Source organism: Nicotiana tabacum, chromosome 7 (assembly GCF_000715075.1).
Source record: "Nicotiana tabacum cultivar K326 chromosome 7, ASM71507v2, whole genome shotgun sequence".
Taxonomy (NCBI): domain Eukaryota; kingdom Viridiplantae; phylum Streptophyta; class Magnoliopsida; order Solanales; family Solanaceae; genus Nicotiana; species Nicotiana tabacum.
This window is the reverse complement of record NC_134086.1, coordinates 107,873,883-107,891,785: the sequence shown is the minus strand read 5'-3', so window position 1 is coordinate 107,891,785 and position 17,903 is coordinate 107,873,883. Positions and strand designations below refer to the sequence as shown.

Below are 17,903 nucleotides of genomic sequence, written 5' to 3'. Positions count from 1 at the left end.
CACAAAATAGTGTGATATTTTCTTGACCAATACCAAGCTCTCTAAGCAACCCTTGAAGCCAAATTGCGTCTTTTACAGACTCCGTAATAGCCATGTACTCTGCCTCAGTTGTAGACAAACAACTATTGACTGCAAAGTAGACTTCCAACTAACTGGTGCCTTTGCAAAAGTAAACACATAACCAATAGTTGATCTTCGTTTGTCCAGATCACCCACATAATCTAAGTCACAATATCCAACCAGATAATGACTATCTTCCTGCTCAAAAATCAATCTAACATCTAGAGTATTACGAATACACCGTAGTATTTCACTTGTATTTTTAGTGTGAAATAAAGTTTGAGTTGATTGTGTCTGAGGACTAGGAAAAAATCAAATTTTGCCGAACCTCGTTAATTTTCGGTGTTCCTTTTATTATTGTCTTATTTACTATTTATTAACTACCATTAGATATAGTAGTTGTGATTTAATCACTCTCTATATATTCGGCTTCCGCAACACGGACATGGAGGCTTCACGTATTATGGGCCAAATTTTGCCATAAGTAATCAATTAGTGATCTATATTTGCACAGTCCGGTAAACTCTTCACTTCTTTTATTTTCTTCCCCAGATCTGATATGAGAAAGTACATCTAGAAATTGCTGGTGGTCTATCAAAGCTTTGCCAGAGTTTACTGGAGGTTTGTCAAAGCTTTAGATTTGAGACTTGACGTCTTTGGGAATGAGAGAATGAGGACTGTTATACCCTCTTTAAGCCCTTCGCTTTCCTTTGGGAACTTGCCTATTCATTCCATCGACAATGGCTCGTTGATTAGTCAGACCCTTAGGAGGAATAACCAAAAGGCTTTTGCTTCAGCAGCAACCCCGGCCAGTCATATTTAATTTGAGTAGAGATTACATATTGGAGATGCAAAGGGAAGCATTTGAAGGGAACATTCTGAGACTCATTCGCTACGAACTTGAGCGTTCTCCTCCCTTTCAGGTACCATCTTTCTCATCTTGTTAGTTTTTGTCCCTTCCTTGTCGGAGTATGTGTGAATTGGTTGCACTAAAGTGGGATTCGAAGCAAGAGAATTATTGCTGGATAGGGAAGTGTTTTTCTAATTCAAATTGATGTTTCACTCCTCGAAGAAGGAGGTAAGAGAGGAAGAAAAGGAAAGAAAAAAGAAAAAAAGAGAAAAAGGGTGAGGATTTTTTTTTTTGGACCATTTTACGCGCATGAAAAATGTGAGGAACACTTGACTTGCCATGTGAGCTTTTTGTCTAAATGGAACATATGAAATGTGGCTGAAGTATTCAATTGGAACAGACTTAAGATAGAGTGTGTAAGTGAAAAGTGAGCATAACTTTAAGGGGCGACCGATGTATTTGGCCTTTGATAAAGTTAAAAAATCAGAACTGCTTAATAATATACTTAGACTATATTAAACCTACTCCCAAACATAAGGGTCCATTTATACCATTTTCATTTTTCACCAAAACTTTCATTACAAGCAGTCGAGAGCTATAGTTCCTTTTTGCTTGTTTCTTTTCCTTTTCCCCAGTTCTCCATTAGAAGAACCCCACCCCGCGTCATCTCGTTTCGAAAGCTTTGATTTCTCAAAATTCTCCATTGAAAAAACATTTGCAGTCTCTCTCTCTCCCTCTCTGTCTCTGTGAAAATTAAGAGAAACGCCAAAATGAATAGTGTGATTACTGAAGTTGCAGCGCTACTTAAACGCCGTTGCTCTGCTGGAAAACGCAAACCCAAGTTTTTCAAGAGAAGAGGTAACCCCATTTGGCTAGTAGAATCAACAATTTCATTGATAATTTCTATCCTCTCATAATCTGGAAACTAACCTCTTTTACCATTCCCCAATAGTTTGAGAACTTTTTTCTTTTCATAGTCAAGATAAAAGCAAAACGGAGAAGTAAAAAAGCAGTAGCTGTTAAAGGAGAAGAAGGAGTTAGCCCACTGGTGAAGAAGTATTGGGTCCAAAGATATGATCTTTTCTTAAGATATGACGAAGGAATTAAGATGGATGAAGAGGGCTGGTTTTCGGTTACGCCGGAGCAGATTGCCGTCAGGCATGCCGCCCGCTGTGGAGGCGGTGTCGTCATTGATGCTTTCGCTGGTGTTGGTGGCAATGCTATCCAATTTGCAACTATGTATGTAGTGTAGCGTTTATTGCTGAGTCCTTTTGTTTTCAATTATTTTTTGGGGTCTTCTTTTAGTCTGCCTCTAATACAAAGAACATAAAAGATGGAAATGAACCCATTAATTAATTTCTCTACTGCCATTCTCTATTTCTCTGTGCGTTGTTCAAGTGGAAATTCACCTAGTATACGCAAAAATGAGAATTATTCCTTACTTGTTTTGTATATAAGAGTTCATTAAATCTTAGTCAATCTCGTAGACCTGTATTTCTGTGAGATTATAGGTTTAGAAGTTGAAATGTTCTGTTGGTTGAATTGCTTGTCTGGTCTCAAAGAAGTAGTAAAATCAGATAGTAATTCTACAAGAGTTGGGAATGCTATAATGTTCAGTGTACGTACCAGTTGCATTGTCTTTGCAATGTTCAGTACCTAGGTCGATTTGTGATGTCAATTTTGGGTGATATTTACTCAAAGTTGACAATAGGGGTTATGTATTTATCATTTTCTATTTCCGTACTCTTTGTAATAACTTATGGTACTTTGTTCGTTTTATGTATATAAAAACTAGCCCTAGACTTCATCGCCTAGTGGATTTTCCCAAAAAAAAAGCATTTGTTTTTTGATAAATTGCATTTACTTCAATGTTAACTCAAAAAGACTATTGCTTCTTTCAAAGATGCAATTTTTTTATGGTGATTGGTCATAAATCTAGTGCACTTCCTCTATATGAGCTACCTGCATGAGTCTTGAGAAATATCTTCTTGAAGCTATTGATAAGAGAATGGTAGTTTAATGATTTTTATGGTTCTTAGACTCATAACATATCATTATCTCCCATGATCTCATACATAGGTGTCATCATGTCATTGCAATTGATATTGACCCTAGAAAAGTTGCATTGGCTTTTGAAAATGCAAAGGTATACGGTGTTGAAGAGCATATTGATTTCATTGTGGGAGACTTTTTCCAACTGGCCCCATCCTTGAAGGTGCATCCTCTCCCTCCCTCCCTCTCTCTCTCTATATATATTTATATCTCCCTGTCGATTGTGGGTATACGTATATCCTCTCTGTTAAAAGCTATAGTATCTTTATCTAGCTGGAGTCGATAGAAATGATAAGCTGGATGTTATGGAATATTTGTTGGTTTTTCTGTGTAAGTGGATCGTGCATTTGTTTTGTTATATTAACTTTCTATATCTAGAAGTGTTTAACATGTTCATGATTTTCACATTTGGTATGAGGCTCATGCTGCCTCAATATTATCCTTCCGGGATATTAAGATTTTAGAAAGGAACAGTATGGGACTGTCAGGATTTAGCTGATGGCAGAATGAGACTATATGCCGTGCAGTTTGGGAATGGTCAAAAGTCAATCTTTTACCCCTGCACAAGAGTGAGGCTGTTTTATGCTTCACGCAATCTTACTGGTATTTAGATAACTTGACAATTGTGTTTGGTTGTTATAATCATGATGCACTATTGATTTGGAACTCTTGATTTAGAGATCCACGTTAACTGCTCTTTCTGTTTGGCAGTTTAATTATAACTTTCTTTTTTTTTGGTCTAGATAATAGATATGGCTTTGATCAACAAAAATGATAAACATTGCTTAGATTAACGAAAATGTGATTCTGGTGTATTTTGTCTCGTTAAGCTTTGAAATTATGTCCTCGTCTAGTTTCACTATCTTGAAAACCAAAATGATTTTAAATCATTTATTATGTCTTGCAAACTGTTCTGGAGCACATTTACCATTGTGTCAAGGCTAAAGCTTAGGCTGTTCTGCAGCCATTGGCATAAAAAAATGGATGATACAACATTCTTGATTTTTTTTTTAAACAAAAAAGAGAGAGAGAGAGAGAGAGAGAGAGGATGATACAACATCCTGTTTTGTCTAGTGAGGTTAAGTCTGTTGTTGTTTCCATCTTATGATGTATGATCCAGGATTCCAGATTTGTCTCCACAAAAATGCTTGCTTCTGTCACTGGAAGGAGCCTCTGCTTATTTGTTGCTGGAAGCAGCCTTAGTTGCATGAAATTATTTTGACACTGGATGTCCGTAGAAATTGCCTCTTGAAGTAGCTTTGACGATAAATATTGTCCCGTTCTGTAAGTAGATGGTAAAACTTTTAAATCCCAAAATTTGACCGTCACTAAAGAGTATCACTAGATCTCCTTAAATTTTTAAACCGTGAGAGGATTTTAAACTACCTGTTGATAGATTCTACTTCTTTGCTATGCTATTTTTCCACTTACCTTGGAGTAGCATGAAACTAAAGCATGTTAGATCTTGATGGGTTGGATAGCTGCATTTGGACCATCGATTATGTGTTTGTGTACTTTCACCAAGCGATATGTTCTCAGCAAAGAATTGGATAATAGATTCCCCAAGGATCAATAAATAACGCTGTTGCAAGGTTTTGAGCATTGCAAGTCCATAAAATTTAGGGAGACCAATAATGCGTTGTTGAGGGACTACCATTCAATCCTTTCCATTCTCTAAGTTCCCCTTTGCAGTTTCTCTTCCTAAATGTTACCATCTTCTCTTTACTAGGGGAACGTAGTATTTCTTTCACCTCCATGGGGTGGTCCAGCATATAAGGCAAATGAAACTTTTACCCTCGACTTACTGAAGCCAAAAAATGGGTATGTCCTGCATTTGGCTAATTAGTTGTTTCTATGTACTTGGGTTTTTGTTATTTCATAGTTACTTTCTCATGTTGCATTTTAGACCTGTCATTGTCAGTTGCACTCTTCAGTAAAATCTATATCTACTCTTTTTACGCTATGTTAATTTTTCTTTCCATATATTTGGCTTTTGGTGTCACTGAAAATCAATAATACACTTGGCAATTCAACTTTTGTTTTCTTTTCATTTCGTTTCCCCTCAGATTTATCTTAAATTACCCCAAGAACTTTTCTATAAAGATAAATATGCCAAAAAGGGTGGTACAGTTGAAAGGTGGGAATCAAAGCTTGATCATCAGGCTTTGTTTCATATAAAAATTTCCCAGATGTGATTGAGAAGTTGGGTCTGGTTAGGAGGGGTTATAATTAATCCAATCTTCAACTGCTGTCCATGGTTTAATAAATAAATACTTGTATTTCTAGTTCTGTTGATAATCTGAGAGTAACTTAGCAAAAATTAAAAATTTAAAAACATAAATCTGAGAATATTTTCAATCCTTATGTTAATATGTTCCGATCTTGTCTAATGAGCTATAGTCCAAATGCACCTTATTTCCGTCTAATAGGATCAGGATGGGGTTTTTATATTGAGACTTTTTAATAAGTTACATGTTGAAAAAGCTCTTTTACTTTTTGTGCAGTTATTCATTGTTCCAAGTTGCTCAAAGCATAACACCAAATGTCATTATGTATTTGCCTCGTAATGTGGACTTACAGCAAGTTGAAGGGCTTTCTTGGTTGTCTTCTCCCCCTATGAAAGTCGAGGTAGTCTGCTTCTCTTTGTTGCGCTAAATGGTCCATTAAACAGTTTTACTAGAACCGGTTTCCTTATGCAGATTGAAGAGAATATGCTTCATGGAAGGTTGAAGAGCATAACTGCTTATTTTGGTGATATCGTGTTCTAAACCTCAGCATGTATGAACTCTAACCGGAATCTAACAATGCCCTTTTTAATTTTATGTATCTCTATATCCATCAAAGTCTGTTCAATCGAAGACTCTGTACATATGAAAATATATGGTCTCCGGTTGACTCCTGCTGTTTTAGAACTTCATGTTAATTCAGTTACGAATTACGATGGATTACAGGATTAGCACCGTATATGGCCAAGTGCATGCTGCTGAGCTGATTAATGAGGATGAAATTAGAAGTTTCCGGCATTGTATTGCTGATTAATGAAGACAAAACTGTAGATTTTGCTATTTAGTACTTTAGAACAAAAAAGAGAGGGAAAATAGTAAGAGTTGATTCTTCTATGTACAAACATATGTAATATGTATATCTTGTCTTGCTAGGTCAGTTTGAGAGTGACTTTTTCACTAAATAAAGTATTTTATCTGTGCGTATGCAATATCTGGAAGGAAAGGGATGTGTCTATTAATCTTAAACCAACCAATAAATGTTCATGAATATTTTTAGGCTTGGGTTGTTATCACAATATAATTTGTCATCCATCTTTAGGACCACCCAAAGAAACTCGTTTTCTGACTTCATCTTCATCTGACTTTAGGATACTGCAACGCCAATAACCCCATATACTAAAGAAGGAAGGTGATGTATTAGTTTTTGGTAGAAGCAAGTTGCTATAATGTAAGGTAAATACAGATGTATTTGGTGCTCAATTGAGCATATCCTAAAAGTGCTAGTTAGCAGCCTTTAGTAAAGAGCTACCATGATGTACCAAACCTTAGAAACAATTATGTTATATCCTATTTTGTGTATCATTTTTATCTACATTTCACAGAAATTAATGAAACCGTAAGGACTCGGCTGTTTTTAACCAAATTTCTGTACACAGAAATAGCCAAAAGAATCAAAGCAATTTCTGTTTTGAACTGGTTTATGATGGCATTTGGTACTGTATTTGTTATTCTGGGGCTCCATTCACAGGAATCCGGACAAATTTCAAATCTCTGACTTTGAAAACTTTTGCTCCTTGTGGACAGCAACAAAAAAGTAGTAGTTCGAACTGAGTTGTACTGTATTTGCCCAAAGTCTTGACCTTACAGATTCATTTATTGTGCTACTACTAAAACTGATACTCATCTGTTCATCTCTGATTCATTTGACCATCCAACTTCAAAGCTTATAATATATCCCTCCTACTTTTTATGACTAATAACAGAGGCGGAGCAAAGATTTCATGCTTATGGGTTCGGGATTTTAATCGTTTGAAATTACTGGGTGCTATACTAATAATTTATACATTTTTAATGGAATTTTTAAAACAAATACAGGGTTCGAACTAAGGCTACTGGATTCGGCCGAACCCGTGTCCAACACTCTGGCTCCGCCCCTGAGTAATAAGTCTATTGTTACTTTCATTGTACTAAAAGTAAGAACTTGTCTTGAATACTGAAGTATAACTACTATTTTTCATGAGTCTCTTTCAGGGATACAATAATCGGCAGACGATTTAATGTTTTAGCCACTTTATTTTATTTCCTTATATGCAAACATGGCTTAAGAATAGTAAATCTACAAGAATTTAAGTTCTACGCATCCATAGTGTAAAATTATATTTATATGATCAAGTCACTCTTAAGGTTATTCGAGGTAAATCTATGTCATAAGTATAGTTGGTAACCCGTAACGTTATAAATATAGTAACTAACATATAATAATATGGTAAATTGCAACTCTCTGTCTTATTAGCATATATAGCTTAAATTCATTATAGAAAAACTGTGAAGTATGCAACTCTACCACTAGCAAGTACCAAGCCCCACTGGTTGCTAAGTCATAAAGAGAAGCATTCCTTCCCTTAATTACTTCTACTCTCCTCACTTCATTTTGCCCATATTTATACACCATATATCTTTCAGAACAACCTCAAAAACTTTGTCCCTACTACTTCCACATCCCCAAAACAAAGGAAATATACCACAAAATACATTTTCATACATAAAGCTAATTAAGGATATGAACTACAAAAAATTAGGAGGCAGCAGGAAGATGATCAGAGGATTTATGTGCCAGCCTGAAGTGGCAACTGCAGTGTGCATGAGCTGTGATTCAAGGTCGGCTGTCGTGCCGACGGCGCGACGTAGAATGTTGGCGGAAGAACATGCAAAATTAATTAACAACTACTCCAAATGTACTAGGTTAGGGGATGTACCTCGTACACTTGGTTCTATGCCTATGATCAGTACTGCTGCTACTATTAGTAGGAAATCAAGAAATGGTGTTGGTGCTGTTTCCTCTGTTCCTGTTTTGACTATTAAGAAAGATGAAGAAAAAGGTTCCCAAATTGTTGTTCCTTCACTACTCTCTTCAGATAACACATTCCAGGTTACATATTTCTTTTATGATCTAAAAAGCATTTTTGTATTTAATTTAGTCATTGGATAAAAAAAAATATAGTGTGTTTAAGGTGGTAGCATATATTAATGCAGGTCGTTGTGATGAGGGTATCTCTTCATTGTCAAGGCTGTGCTGGTAAAGTGAAGAAACATCTCTCCAAAATGGAAGGTATACAAACTTAATACTACCACTGCTATTTGACTTGATAAATCTTTTTTTTTCTCCCCTTCTTGATAATTTTATCATAGAAAAACGGGTAAAGTTAGAAAAATCAGACAATAAAATACATCACTGCAGTTTTCATTTAGCGAAGTTTAGTTAGCGTTATTATTTTTTTCACCTTCTATCATGCAGCATATGTGCAAAAAATGAAAAAGAACACTGTCAAATTGCAGAGATTTTTTATTTTTTATTTTGGATTTGGAGGAAACTAATTACTAAGTTATTACTGGAGACAATGATTAATAATGTACGCAAGAAAGATCACGAGCCACATTGAATATACTTAAAAGGTTTCAACTTGAAGCAGAAGACTTACAATTTTTCCATTATATATAATTGAGCAGTTGCATAATTTGCATGCCCTTTGCAATTTCAAGAATTTTCTTTTACCTACTGTTTTTCTATGATAGTATGAGCAATCATGTCCAATAATGACCATAATAAATCGTATTTCGTCAAAGATTAACGTTTCATGATTACTACATATGACCTTATCTTCCAAAATGCTGTTATAGCCGACTAAATTGATGTGCAAGGTATATAATTTAAATATTATTATTAAAGGGAATGGTTTGATTTCGAGTTATTTTAAATTAGCAGGGGTAACATCATTCAGCATAGACTTGGACAGCAAAAGGGTAACTGTGATGGGACACGTGTCACCTGTTGGTGTGTTGGAAAGCATATCGAAAGTGAAAAGAGCTGAATTTTGGCCCTGAATAGTTGTTGAAGAAGAAGAAGAGAAGAAGAACTGCATACCTAAAAGTGGCCAAACAATGTTGGTTGATTTGATCATTGCATGAACAGGAGAGAAAGACTGTTTAAAAGAAGTAGCCAAAAAATTAACTCAAAAGTATTTTTGTGTTTACTTTCAATTTAGGTAGACTGTTTAAATCCTATGGTCCCCTCATTGAAAAGGTCAGCTGTGGAAAATTGTTAAAATGCCAACATGTGAACAATGCCAGTATTGATGCTGATGTCTTTGGCCTATATAAAACTTTGAGCCAGTTTTTGTTTTTTAATTTTTTTTGTCCACCATTACCCAAACTTAAGCTTATTTTTCCAGTTTCTCTCGAGAAATGACACTTCACATGTATATCTGTATAGTATTAAAAGGAAAGTAGTGAAGCATGTTATTAAGTCAAGTGGCAAGCTAAAATGAAGTCACTTGACAATTTTAAGACAACATAAAAAATTGAATTATAAATGGAAACATATTTAATGGAAGTAGTAGTCCAAGATTTTCTGTAAGTTGAATTTTATTCTTTAATTAATCAAAGCCAATTATTTTAAAATTTAAACTAAAAATAAAAATATTCTCTTTTTAATGACGAAAGACGTACACAAAAAAAAGGATGGAATTTTCATTAAGCAAACCAATATACTATAAATATAGATATCTTTAATTAAATTTGTGTATAATATAGATTGTGTATAATTCAATTATGGTATGTATCATTTTTGAGAAAGAATCATTGTATATTACACATTAATTTTAAGTTAAAATAATAATTCTTTATTTAGTACAAACTTTGTATTTGACCTTATTTGTGAGCAATATACATTACTAGGTATCATATACATTACTATAGGTATCTTTCATTAAATTTTGTGTATAATTCAGTTATGGTAAGTATCTTTTTTTGAGAAAGAATTAATTAAAATTTCGTTAATTTCGTTTTGTATCTTACACATTTATTTTAAGTTGAAATAATAATTCTTTATTTAGTACAAGCTTTGTATCTGACCTTATTTGTGAACAATATACATTACTATAGGTATCATATACATTACTATATGTATCTTTAATTAAATTTTGTGTATAATTCGGTAGATATCCTTTTTTAAGAAAGAATTAATTAAAATTTTGTTAATTTCGTTTTGTATCTTACACATTAATTTTAAGTTGAAATAATAATTTTTATTTAGTACAAACTTTGTATTTAACCTTATTGTGAATAATATACATTATTATAGGTATCTTTAATTAAATTTTGTGTATAATTCAGTTATGGTAGGTATTCTTTTTTAAGAAAGAATTAATTAAGTAAATATTTTGTATCTTACATCTATATTATATTAAAGGAAATAATATTATTAACAAGAGGACAAAGGAAAAAGACAAGAAAAATTAAAGTTTGGTGGTTAACAAAAAAAAAATGAAGGTTGAAAATTCAAAAAGCCCAAAGCTAAAAAATGAAGATCTGTATCAATTCTTGAGCACATTCGCTCTTACACATTGATTTACACATACTTTTTTAAAAAATTAGGATTTCAGATGCCTTAAAAATTGATTTACTTCGATAGTTTTTCCTTAGAAATCTTTATTTAAGCAACTTTTATTTAGGTTTGGCTTCTCTACATTGCTTAAGGTTTAGCTTACGCACAAACTACTGCAAAGTATAGCTCCAAACTATAACTATTTGAGAGTGAATTTGATTCTTTCAAGTTTGATATGAATAATTCTTGCTTATATCTACTTGGTGTAGTTGAGAAGGATGAACCTACTTGCTTGAACAACCTAACTCCTTCTTTCTTTATTGTGAAGGATATCAATGGAGAATTTCTTGTTCCTTTGAAGAGGAAAATTCTAATAAGAAGTTAACTTGTTCCTTTGAGAAGGAAAGTCCTAATGCTATTCTCAAAGATGAAGAGGTTTTTGATAACAAGGGGAGTGAGCTAGTTGATGCTAGCTTTAGTGTTAATTTCTCTACTTTACGCTTTGAGGATACATTTTGGTCAAGCTTTGTAAATGCTTCTACGATAAAATGCAAGAATGATCACTTTGAAGCATGGAATAACTTCTTTGATTTTAAATGTGATAAATCTTCTTGTGGTGACTTCACTAATATTTTGAACTTCTTTGTGAATGATAATCAAATAGGGAACCATAAGAGAGATAGTTGTTTGAAGCTACCATTTCGGCCAACAAAAGGTTTTGAAATTTCAATGCTTATCCAAGGTAATGATGGTATGTTTGATTGGTTAGTGCTTATTTTTTGTCTTTCTAAAGCCATGGAGGTAATTGGATGTACCCTGACTTTCTTAGTAGCAGTTGTGTACTTATTGACTATGATTTGTTGATGTTGCTATTATATTTATCTTGTGAGTTGCCAAGTGGCCAATATAGAGATGATTTCGGGATAATATTTGTGTTTGATCCCGGTGATTCACTTTATAATTGTGATTTGTGTTTGAGCCAAATGCCTATTATGTTGTTTAAAAATGTGTTCTTTGTTGATCTTAAGGATGGTTAGTTATACTTCAAGAGTGTTCACTTTGATACATGTGGTAGAGATTTTTGGTTTAAAATGGTGCATGAGTCTTATTATGACGTGTCTTTACTATGCACAATTATTTGTAAGTATGAAATGCTTGATGTTTTATTTTTTGGTGTTAAAAAGTTTTTATGGAAACCTGAGCTTGATTATTTTGAATCTTGGTATAAAGTGACTTTGAAAGATAAGAGAGTTGATAGATCTAAATATGCTTTATACATGTGGTATGGTTCAATGTTTGCACTACCAAATTCATTTCCCTTGTTTGTTAAGCTCATAAGAGTCATACTTTGTGCTTACTCGGGAGATTTTATGACTCAAAGTGATGATGTTTTGTACATGATTTTAGAGGAATTTTTGTGCCTATTAGGAAGAATCTGGTCAAAAGAATGCATGGACACTTTCTTGTTTTATCATTACCATGCATATATTTGCATGTTGATGAGTTAATATTTATCCTCATTCCTTTCCATGTTTGCAAGGTTCGAATTCGAGGACGAATTCTTTTCAAGAAGGGGAGGATGATACGATCCAAGATAGCCAACATGCTTTTTAGTAGTCAACTGATGGCTATTTTCGCAATTGGAGGCTATATGTGTAATTTGCCATCAAGTGAAGACTACATGTAATTGGAGGCTACTTGTAATAAGTGACCCCACTTAGTTCCTTAGAATTAGCTTAGGGGCATTTGGGTCTTTTGTGGTCAAATACCCATTCTAGTATAAATAGCCCTTAAGGCCTTCATTTTAGAGAGACTAATTTTGATGAATGATAAAGATTCTTTGAGAGGTGTAATGGTGGTTTGTCATTGTTGATGACAACTTATTCAAGTGTATTCTTCAAGTGGAATCACACTACCACTTGAAGGCATTCCTCTAGTTTAGGTTCACTTTGTTATGTAAGTGTTGGGTGATTGATCTTTGTCAATTGTTTTCAATTACTACTTTATTGCGTCTATTCTCAAATTCTATCCTTTATCTTTAATTTTTTGTCTTCCGCTTTTATACAGGGGCAGATGCACCTTGGTTGAAGTGGTGTCACGTGACACCGCTTCGTCGGAAAGTTTTACAAAATATATGTAGAAATAATACACAAGAAAACGTATCAGCATAGAAAATATTTAAAGTGACACCACTTGCCCGCTGGTTTGATGGTTGAGCGCCTCAATGCTTAGTGCTCTGTCAGCGGTTCCAATCTCCTCGCTTACGTTTTGTGTGTTTTAAATATGTTTTGAGCTCACCTGAAAGTCTCCAACTAGGAGAATAAACAACAAATAATTTAGTTACAACTTACAACAAATATCTGAGTGCTTCTATAACAAGGTTATTTTACCAAACTTAAAATCATAGTACCTGTCGGAAACGTATTGTACTTCTTTCTCTACAATGAGCTCGCTGTTGGTCCCATTTAAGTTATCTTCCTCATTTTTTTTCTTTTTGGTTAGAACTTCTTAACGGTATTCATTGTTCTTCTTTGCGGGTAAAATTCAAAGTTGAGTTAATTGATATTTTAATTTGTAGTTCAGCTTAAATTTATTTGAAAATTTTCTCTAAAGCGTCTCTCAAGATTTCAAAATTAAATTATCAAAGTTGTCCATAAAATTAGATCAAAGTAAAACTTTTAACAATTCGAAAATGTCATTTAAATGACAATATTGCAGTAGTAGCATATCTTCAAGAAGCTCCTTTCGACCTTGAAATCACGTATTAAGTACTATGATTTGAATAGTTTTTCTTTTCCTAAAAAATCATTTTCATGAATTTTTCATTGCTCGCTTCTTTAATAGTGACACCACTTAAGAAAAATCCTGCGTACGCCACTACTTTTAGATTCATATCATACTATACATTTGAACTGAAAGTATTTGAAATACAATATGTGAATCCATAGACCGGTAAACTTCTGTTGGCAGAATTAGCTTTAAATATGTTACGCAAGTAAATACATGAGAAAACAGGAAAGTACACCATTTCCATTTCAATTTTTTGAGACCCAGAAACATCCTAGTGGTCAGGAATTCACAACTCAAATCATAGTAATTAATTTGTTATCTTTACCATCTGGAAAAGGAACTCACAAGTAAAAATTTTATGTTTTAGAACTATAGAAACCTTAGTAATGGAAAATTGAAATACCTTCAAGGCACTTACAACATTTTTTTTATGTGGATGGTACCCGTATCACAGCCGATTGTTCTAACTCTATCCACCAATAATTTAGCAGATAGGAAACCTTGAGACGTCTACAACCTAGAAGAGGTCAAGAGGCATTTTGAAACAGAATCAACAAGATGGAATAACTAGGCAATTATGATCAACAATGACATTCCTTTTAGATTGAACTTTGTGGCGTGAAAGTTAAAGAGGTCAACTGCCAACCCCATTCACAAATGCATGCACTTCACCTTCTGCTCTGAGACACCCTAGCTACTACGTACTTTTTCTACGACTTCCTCTTTGTTTGTAATAGCAAATTCTTTTCATTACTAGAACTAGAAACAGAACCGACATCAAAGAACTAATCTAAGCCGTTAAAGTATGACTAGTTGCCTTCTTAGACAAATCCATGTGTTTTCCTTCTTTAGATATCTACTAATCTAACACGATCAATGAAGTATATATGTGGCCTAACGTTTAACAAAATGACTACAAACATTGGAAACTCACCCAACGCAAAAACACCAGAGAATTTCTTCCTATTGCAAAAGCTATTATATTATTGATATTATTACTCACTAATGAAACAATAGAGGTGCACGCAAATTAACTAGCATATCACCGCCATAAAAAATAACTAAAGTTAACATAAAAAGGAATCAAATACGGTCAAGTCCACGAGTCAGAGTTACTTTTTTCCAGGACTCTCCGAATAGTCCTGCAAACAGATACAGATTCTGCTGGACCATTGTCCTGTGCAAGCAAACTGCTGAGCTCCAGTACATGAAAAGGATCCTGACATAGCCATGTTCAGAGACAAAATACGAGAACCAAACCAACATAGATAGTAAATCTTCGCCAGAAAAGCAAGGAAAAATGGACTTTCACTGATGCATGAAAAAGCAAACTGAAGGAGTACCAAGCTTCAGTGACAATACAAGGGTCCAGTCCATGAAAAGCCTGTGAAAGAACAATAAATTTTGAGTCCGGAACCAAAATGTTGTCTCTATTATATACTTAACCACTGGGCGGCCTAATGGTTGAAGGGTAGTTTTAAAGATGGTTTTGTCTTTGAGGTACAAGGTTCGAATACCTACACCAACATTCTTGTATTTTCCTATTTCTTTTTTATTTTTTCATTTTTTAATTTAAGTGTTTAGATACAAATGCTTTAATAGAGAAGCTTTTTATTATTTCTTTAAAAAATCAATCAATACTTTTAATAGTTGTTATTTTCTGTTATACGTAAAACAAAATTATTTTTTTCCTTTTATTTTCAAATTAGAATTATAAGCTTTATTTTATAGTTAACTTTCACCATACACGTTGCTATAATAAAAGACAAAGGTCAAAAGGAGAGAAGTGAAAAGCACCAAAATCAAGTAAATAACCAAGCATTGCCCGCTTTAAATTAAGTGCTATTCCAGGTCGAAATATCAGTTCGCAGCAGCAAAAACTAATCCATTTTACTTGGACACTTGTAAAAGTCTTTTTTTTTGGGGGCAATAATATCGAGAACCAATTTAAATGAAACACAAACGAAAACAAAAGTAGGAGAAATCATCCAAATAAAAAACTCATAACAAAAACAAGTGACACTGCATGTCATCACTATTTACGCTGGTCTCACAAATTGCCTACCTCTACTTATAGAATTAGAGTGCACCCAATAGCAAGGTTCAAAAACAAAACACCACAACAATATCTCCGCTGTTTCCCCGCAGAACACAATCCTAAAATGTGCTAAGAACCAGCAAAAAACCACAATCCTTGAATATGTTTAGAACCAAGAGAAAGCTACAGCCATTACGGTCAGAACCAATTGCCCAATGGATAGACCAAGTGTAGTAGAATCGGAGCTTCCTGGAGCTGGTGCCGGAGCAACTTCACTAGCACCTTCGGCAATGGTTGGAGCAACTGCCGCTGATGTGGTAGGAGATACAGCAATTGGAGAAAGAGCTGCATCAGAAAATAATAGAATTAAATCCACTGCCAACTGTTCTTACACTTGGTACAATATGAGAACTTGTTGTATTTCATCATCTATAGTAAACAAAATACATTTGATCTTTCTACATAGGAAATGCAACATTCTCATGGTTTCAAATCCACTACAACAGGGATAATGATATCCCTGTTATATACATGCACATCTTCTAGATAATTAAAAGGCCAAATAGCCAAATAGTCATACTCACAGTTCTGTCATCCAGCCCCTCTACTACACGGAGTTTCAACTAGACACCTCAACTCATTTAAATAAAGTGATTTAAGCCCCACATCGGGATTAAAAACCCAATGAGCATGGAGAAAACTAAAATTTGCAACGTCAAAATTGTAAGACTGTACTTATTGTAAAATACCTTTTCAGTTCGGCCAGTTTGTTCAGCTTAAACTGAATATTGCTTACCCCTTAACAAATCAAATCATAAGGAAATCGTTTAACAAAAGCTGATGAACTCATTATACTCCTAAACTATAGGCCACTTCCCGTGGAGAATAATTAAGTATTAACAAAAAGCATACATTTTATAGAACCGAAATGCACTCCCATATATTCATGTCTTATAGTTTTATATATAGTATCTAACCTCAACCAGAGAAATTGGTCCAGCCAATTGTTGAAGATCAAATTAGGACTAATGCAAAACAGACGTTCAATTGAATGCAGGGGCGAAGCTACATAATCCCAAGCCCTTCATCAAAAAATTACACAATATATATATGTAAAATATTAGATTTTAATGGTATATAATATATATTGAACACACTTTATTAGGGATTCTTTTTACTTCTTTTTACTGTACAGTTTTTTAAGATTTGGGTACTCACGGACATACCCGCGCAACGCCCACATCACGTGAAAGTGAACAGTATACCAATAAAACAAGAATATACTCAAAATAATACGAAACAAAATATTCTCAATAGTAATAATTGCCTTCTTTCCACATCTCATTACAGGGTATTCAACTAGAGGTCAAGATCTAGCAATTAACCACTCATCAGATAATATTTTTATGTCTACAAATATTAAGAATGTTACGTTATACTTGAACTAATTTAACCACGTTGCAGAAATCATTTAGCTCAAACAAAAAGACCACAGTCAAACCGACATAAAAAAGAATTCTAGTAAAATATAACTAATACTTATAAGCTAGATCTGTACGTACCAGGGGCAGCTCCAGTGTCAGTAGTCACTGTACAAATACAAAACAAAAAAAACGATACAATTATTTTCAACATTACAAAATTTTAAGTTAAAAACAAATCTGATTATTCGTGGGAAGCAGAAAGCACACAAATGCTAGGGAAAATGTTTTTCTAGTAAAAAATCCAAGAGAAAAAAGCCAAAAAAATGTTTATAAGGAAAACTCACATCCACAGTTGCTAACAGAAGGAGCAGAAACATGGCAAGCAGCAGGAAGAGCCATAGCCTTAGTGACATTAAGAACAACACCCAACTGAGCGCTGTTTTTGAAACCCTCACAGAGACATTCAGCGTCTGTTTTCAACACCATTTTCAAGCCTGAACAGCAAGTACCTTGTGGCTTCTTCTCTGTACTACCATTTGTAACAAATGACAAACAGTCAGCCAAGTTCAGTACCAAGTTGTTGCAGTCCACCGCTGGAGCAGGCGCTGCCTGGCGAGATGCTGATTCTACAGTCGTAGAGGAAAAAGCCCACATTAAAACAAGGCAAAAAAGAGCAAATGAGTTCATTTTGGAAGCCATTTTTTGAGAAAATAGAAAAGCTGTGGTTGATGAAGAAATGGAGAAAGTTTTCGAAACTTTTCTGTTTTTGGTTTGCAGAAGAATGCAGAGGAAAAGGTTGGAGTGAGAGTATAAATTGATTGAAAAGATAATGGGTCGGGTCATGATGTAAGCATGAAGGACACGTGGTTTAGAATCCTAAATTAATGTGTTCTCTTCTATGAATTGAACCCTATTAAGTGGGTGTATGGACATAATAATTGTGAAATTTCAGAAAAAAAATAACAAAAATAATTATAAGTAAAAATATTATTTAAAAATTAAAATTATGCTTGGACATAAATAAAATTTGGATCTATTTTTGAATTTTTATGAGTAACTAGAAATGAAAATTTTGAAAAAT

At 34.0% G+C, this 17,903-nt stretch overlaps 3 protein-coding genes across 3 annotated transcripts; 2 read left to right on the top strand and 1 right to left on the bottom strand.

Moving 5' to 3' along the window:
* The first annotated feature begins 562 nt into the window (after window positions 1–562).
* On the top strand, window positions 563–6,153 carry LOC107832327 (uncharacterized). Its single transcript, XM_016660150.2, has 8 exons — window positions 563–983; window positions 1,632–1,768; window positions 1,888–2,149; window positions 2,990–3,125; window positions 4,692–4,783; window positions 5,467–5,590; window positions 5,662–5,740; window positions 5,914–6,153. Exons 2-7 carry the CDS (start codon window positions 1,681–1,683, stop codon window positions 5,728–5,730), a joined length of 771 nt encoding a protein of 256 aa, XP_016515636.1. The 5' UTR covers window positions 563–983; window positions 1,632–1,680; the 3' UTR covers window positions 5,731–5,740; window positions 5,914–6,153.
* Window positions 6,154–7,444: 1,291 nt separating this feature from the next.
* On the top strand, window positions 7,445–9,490 carry LOC107832328 (protein SODIUM POTASSIUM ROOT DEFECTIVE 2). The gene is made up of 3 exons (XM_016660152.2): window positions 7,445–8,116; window positions 8,221–8,296; window positions 8,951–9,490. Exons 1-3 carry the CDS (start codon window positions 7,748–7,750, stop codon window positions 9,067–9,069), a joined length of 564 nt encoding a protein of 187 aa, XP_016515638.1. The 5' UTR covers window positions 7,445–7,747; the 3' UTR covers window positions 9,070–9,490.
* A 5,758-nt stretch (window positions 9,491–15,248) lies between these two features.
* Window positions 15,249–17,620, bottom strand: LOC107832326 (non-specific lipid transfer protein GPI-anchored 31). Its single transcript, XM_016660149.2, has 3 exons — window positions 17,167–17,620; window positions 16,961–16,987; window positions 15,249–15,743 (listed from the first exon to the last, which is right to left on the bottom strand). Exons 1-3 carry the CDS (start codon window positions 17,519–17,521, stop codon window positions 15,565–15,567), a joined length of 561 nt encoding a protein of 186 aa, XP_016515635.1. The 5' UTR covers window positions 17,522–17,620; the 3' UTR covers window positions 15,249–15,564.
* Window positions 17,621–17,903: the final 283 nt, after the last annotated feature.

Bases quoted from the DNA above. Each gene is read 5' to 3' on its own strand.
- LOC107832326 (XM_016660149.2), bottom strand. From the start codon at position 17,521: ATGGCTTCCAAAATGAACTCATTTGCTCTTTTTTGCCTTGTTTTAATG. The intron at 16,988-17,166 runs GTGAGTTTTCCT...GTATTTGTACAG, and splicing joins TTCTGTTAGCAACTGTGGAT to TGACTACTGACACTGGAGCT. The intron at 15,744-16,960 runs GTACGTACAGAT...TTTCTGATGCAG, and splicing joins TGACACTGGAGCTGCCCCTG to CTCTTTCTCCAATTGCTGTA.
- LOC107832328 (XM_016660152.2), top strand. From the start codon at position 7,748: ATGAACTACAAAAAATTAGGAGGCAGCAGGAAGATGATCAGAGGATTT. The intron at 8,117-8,220 runs GTTACATATTTC...ATATTAATGCAG, and splicing joins CTTCAGATAACACATTCCAG to GTCGTTGTGATGAGGGTATC. The intron at 8,297-8,950 runs GTATACAAACTT...TTAAATTAGCAG, and splicing joins ACATCTCTCCAAAATGGAAG to GGGTAACATCATTCAGCATA.
- LOC107832327 (XM_016660150.2), top strand. From the start codon at position 1,681: ATGAATAGTGTGATTACTGAAGTTGCAGCGCTACTTAAACGCCGTTGC. The intron at 2,150-2,989 runs GTATGTAGTGTA...TCTCATACATAG, and splicing joins GCTATCCAATTTGCAACTAT to GTGTCATCATGTCATTGCAA. The intron at 3,126-4,691 runs GTGCATCCTCTC...TCTCTTTACTAG, and splicing joins AACTGGCCCCATCCTTGAAG to GGGAACGTAGTATTTCTTTC.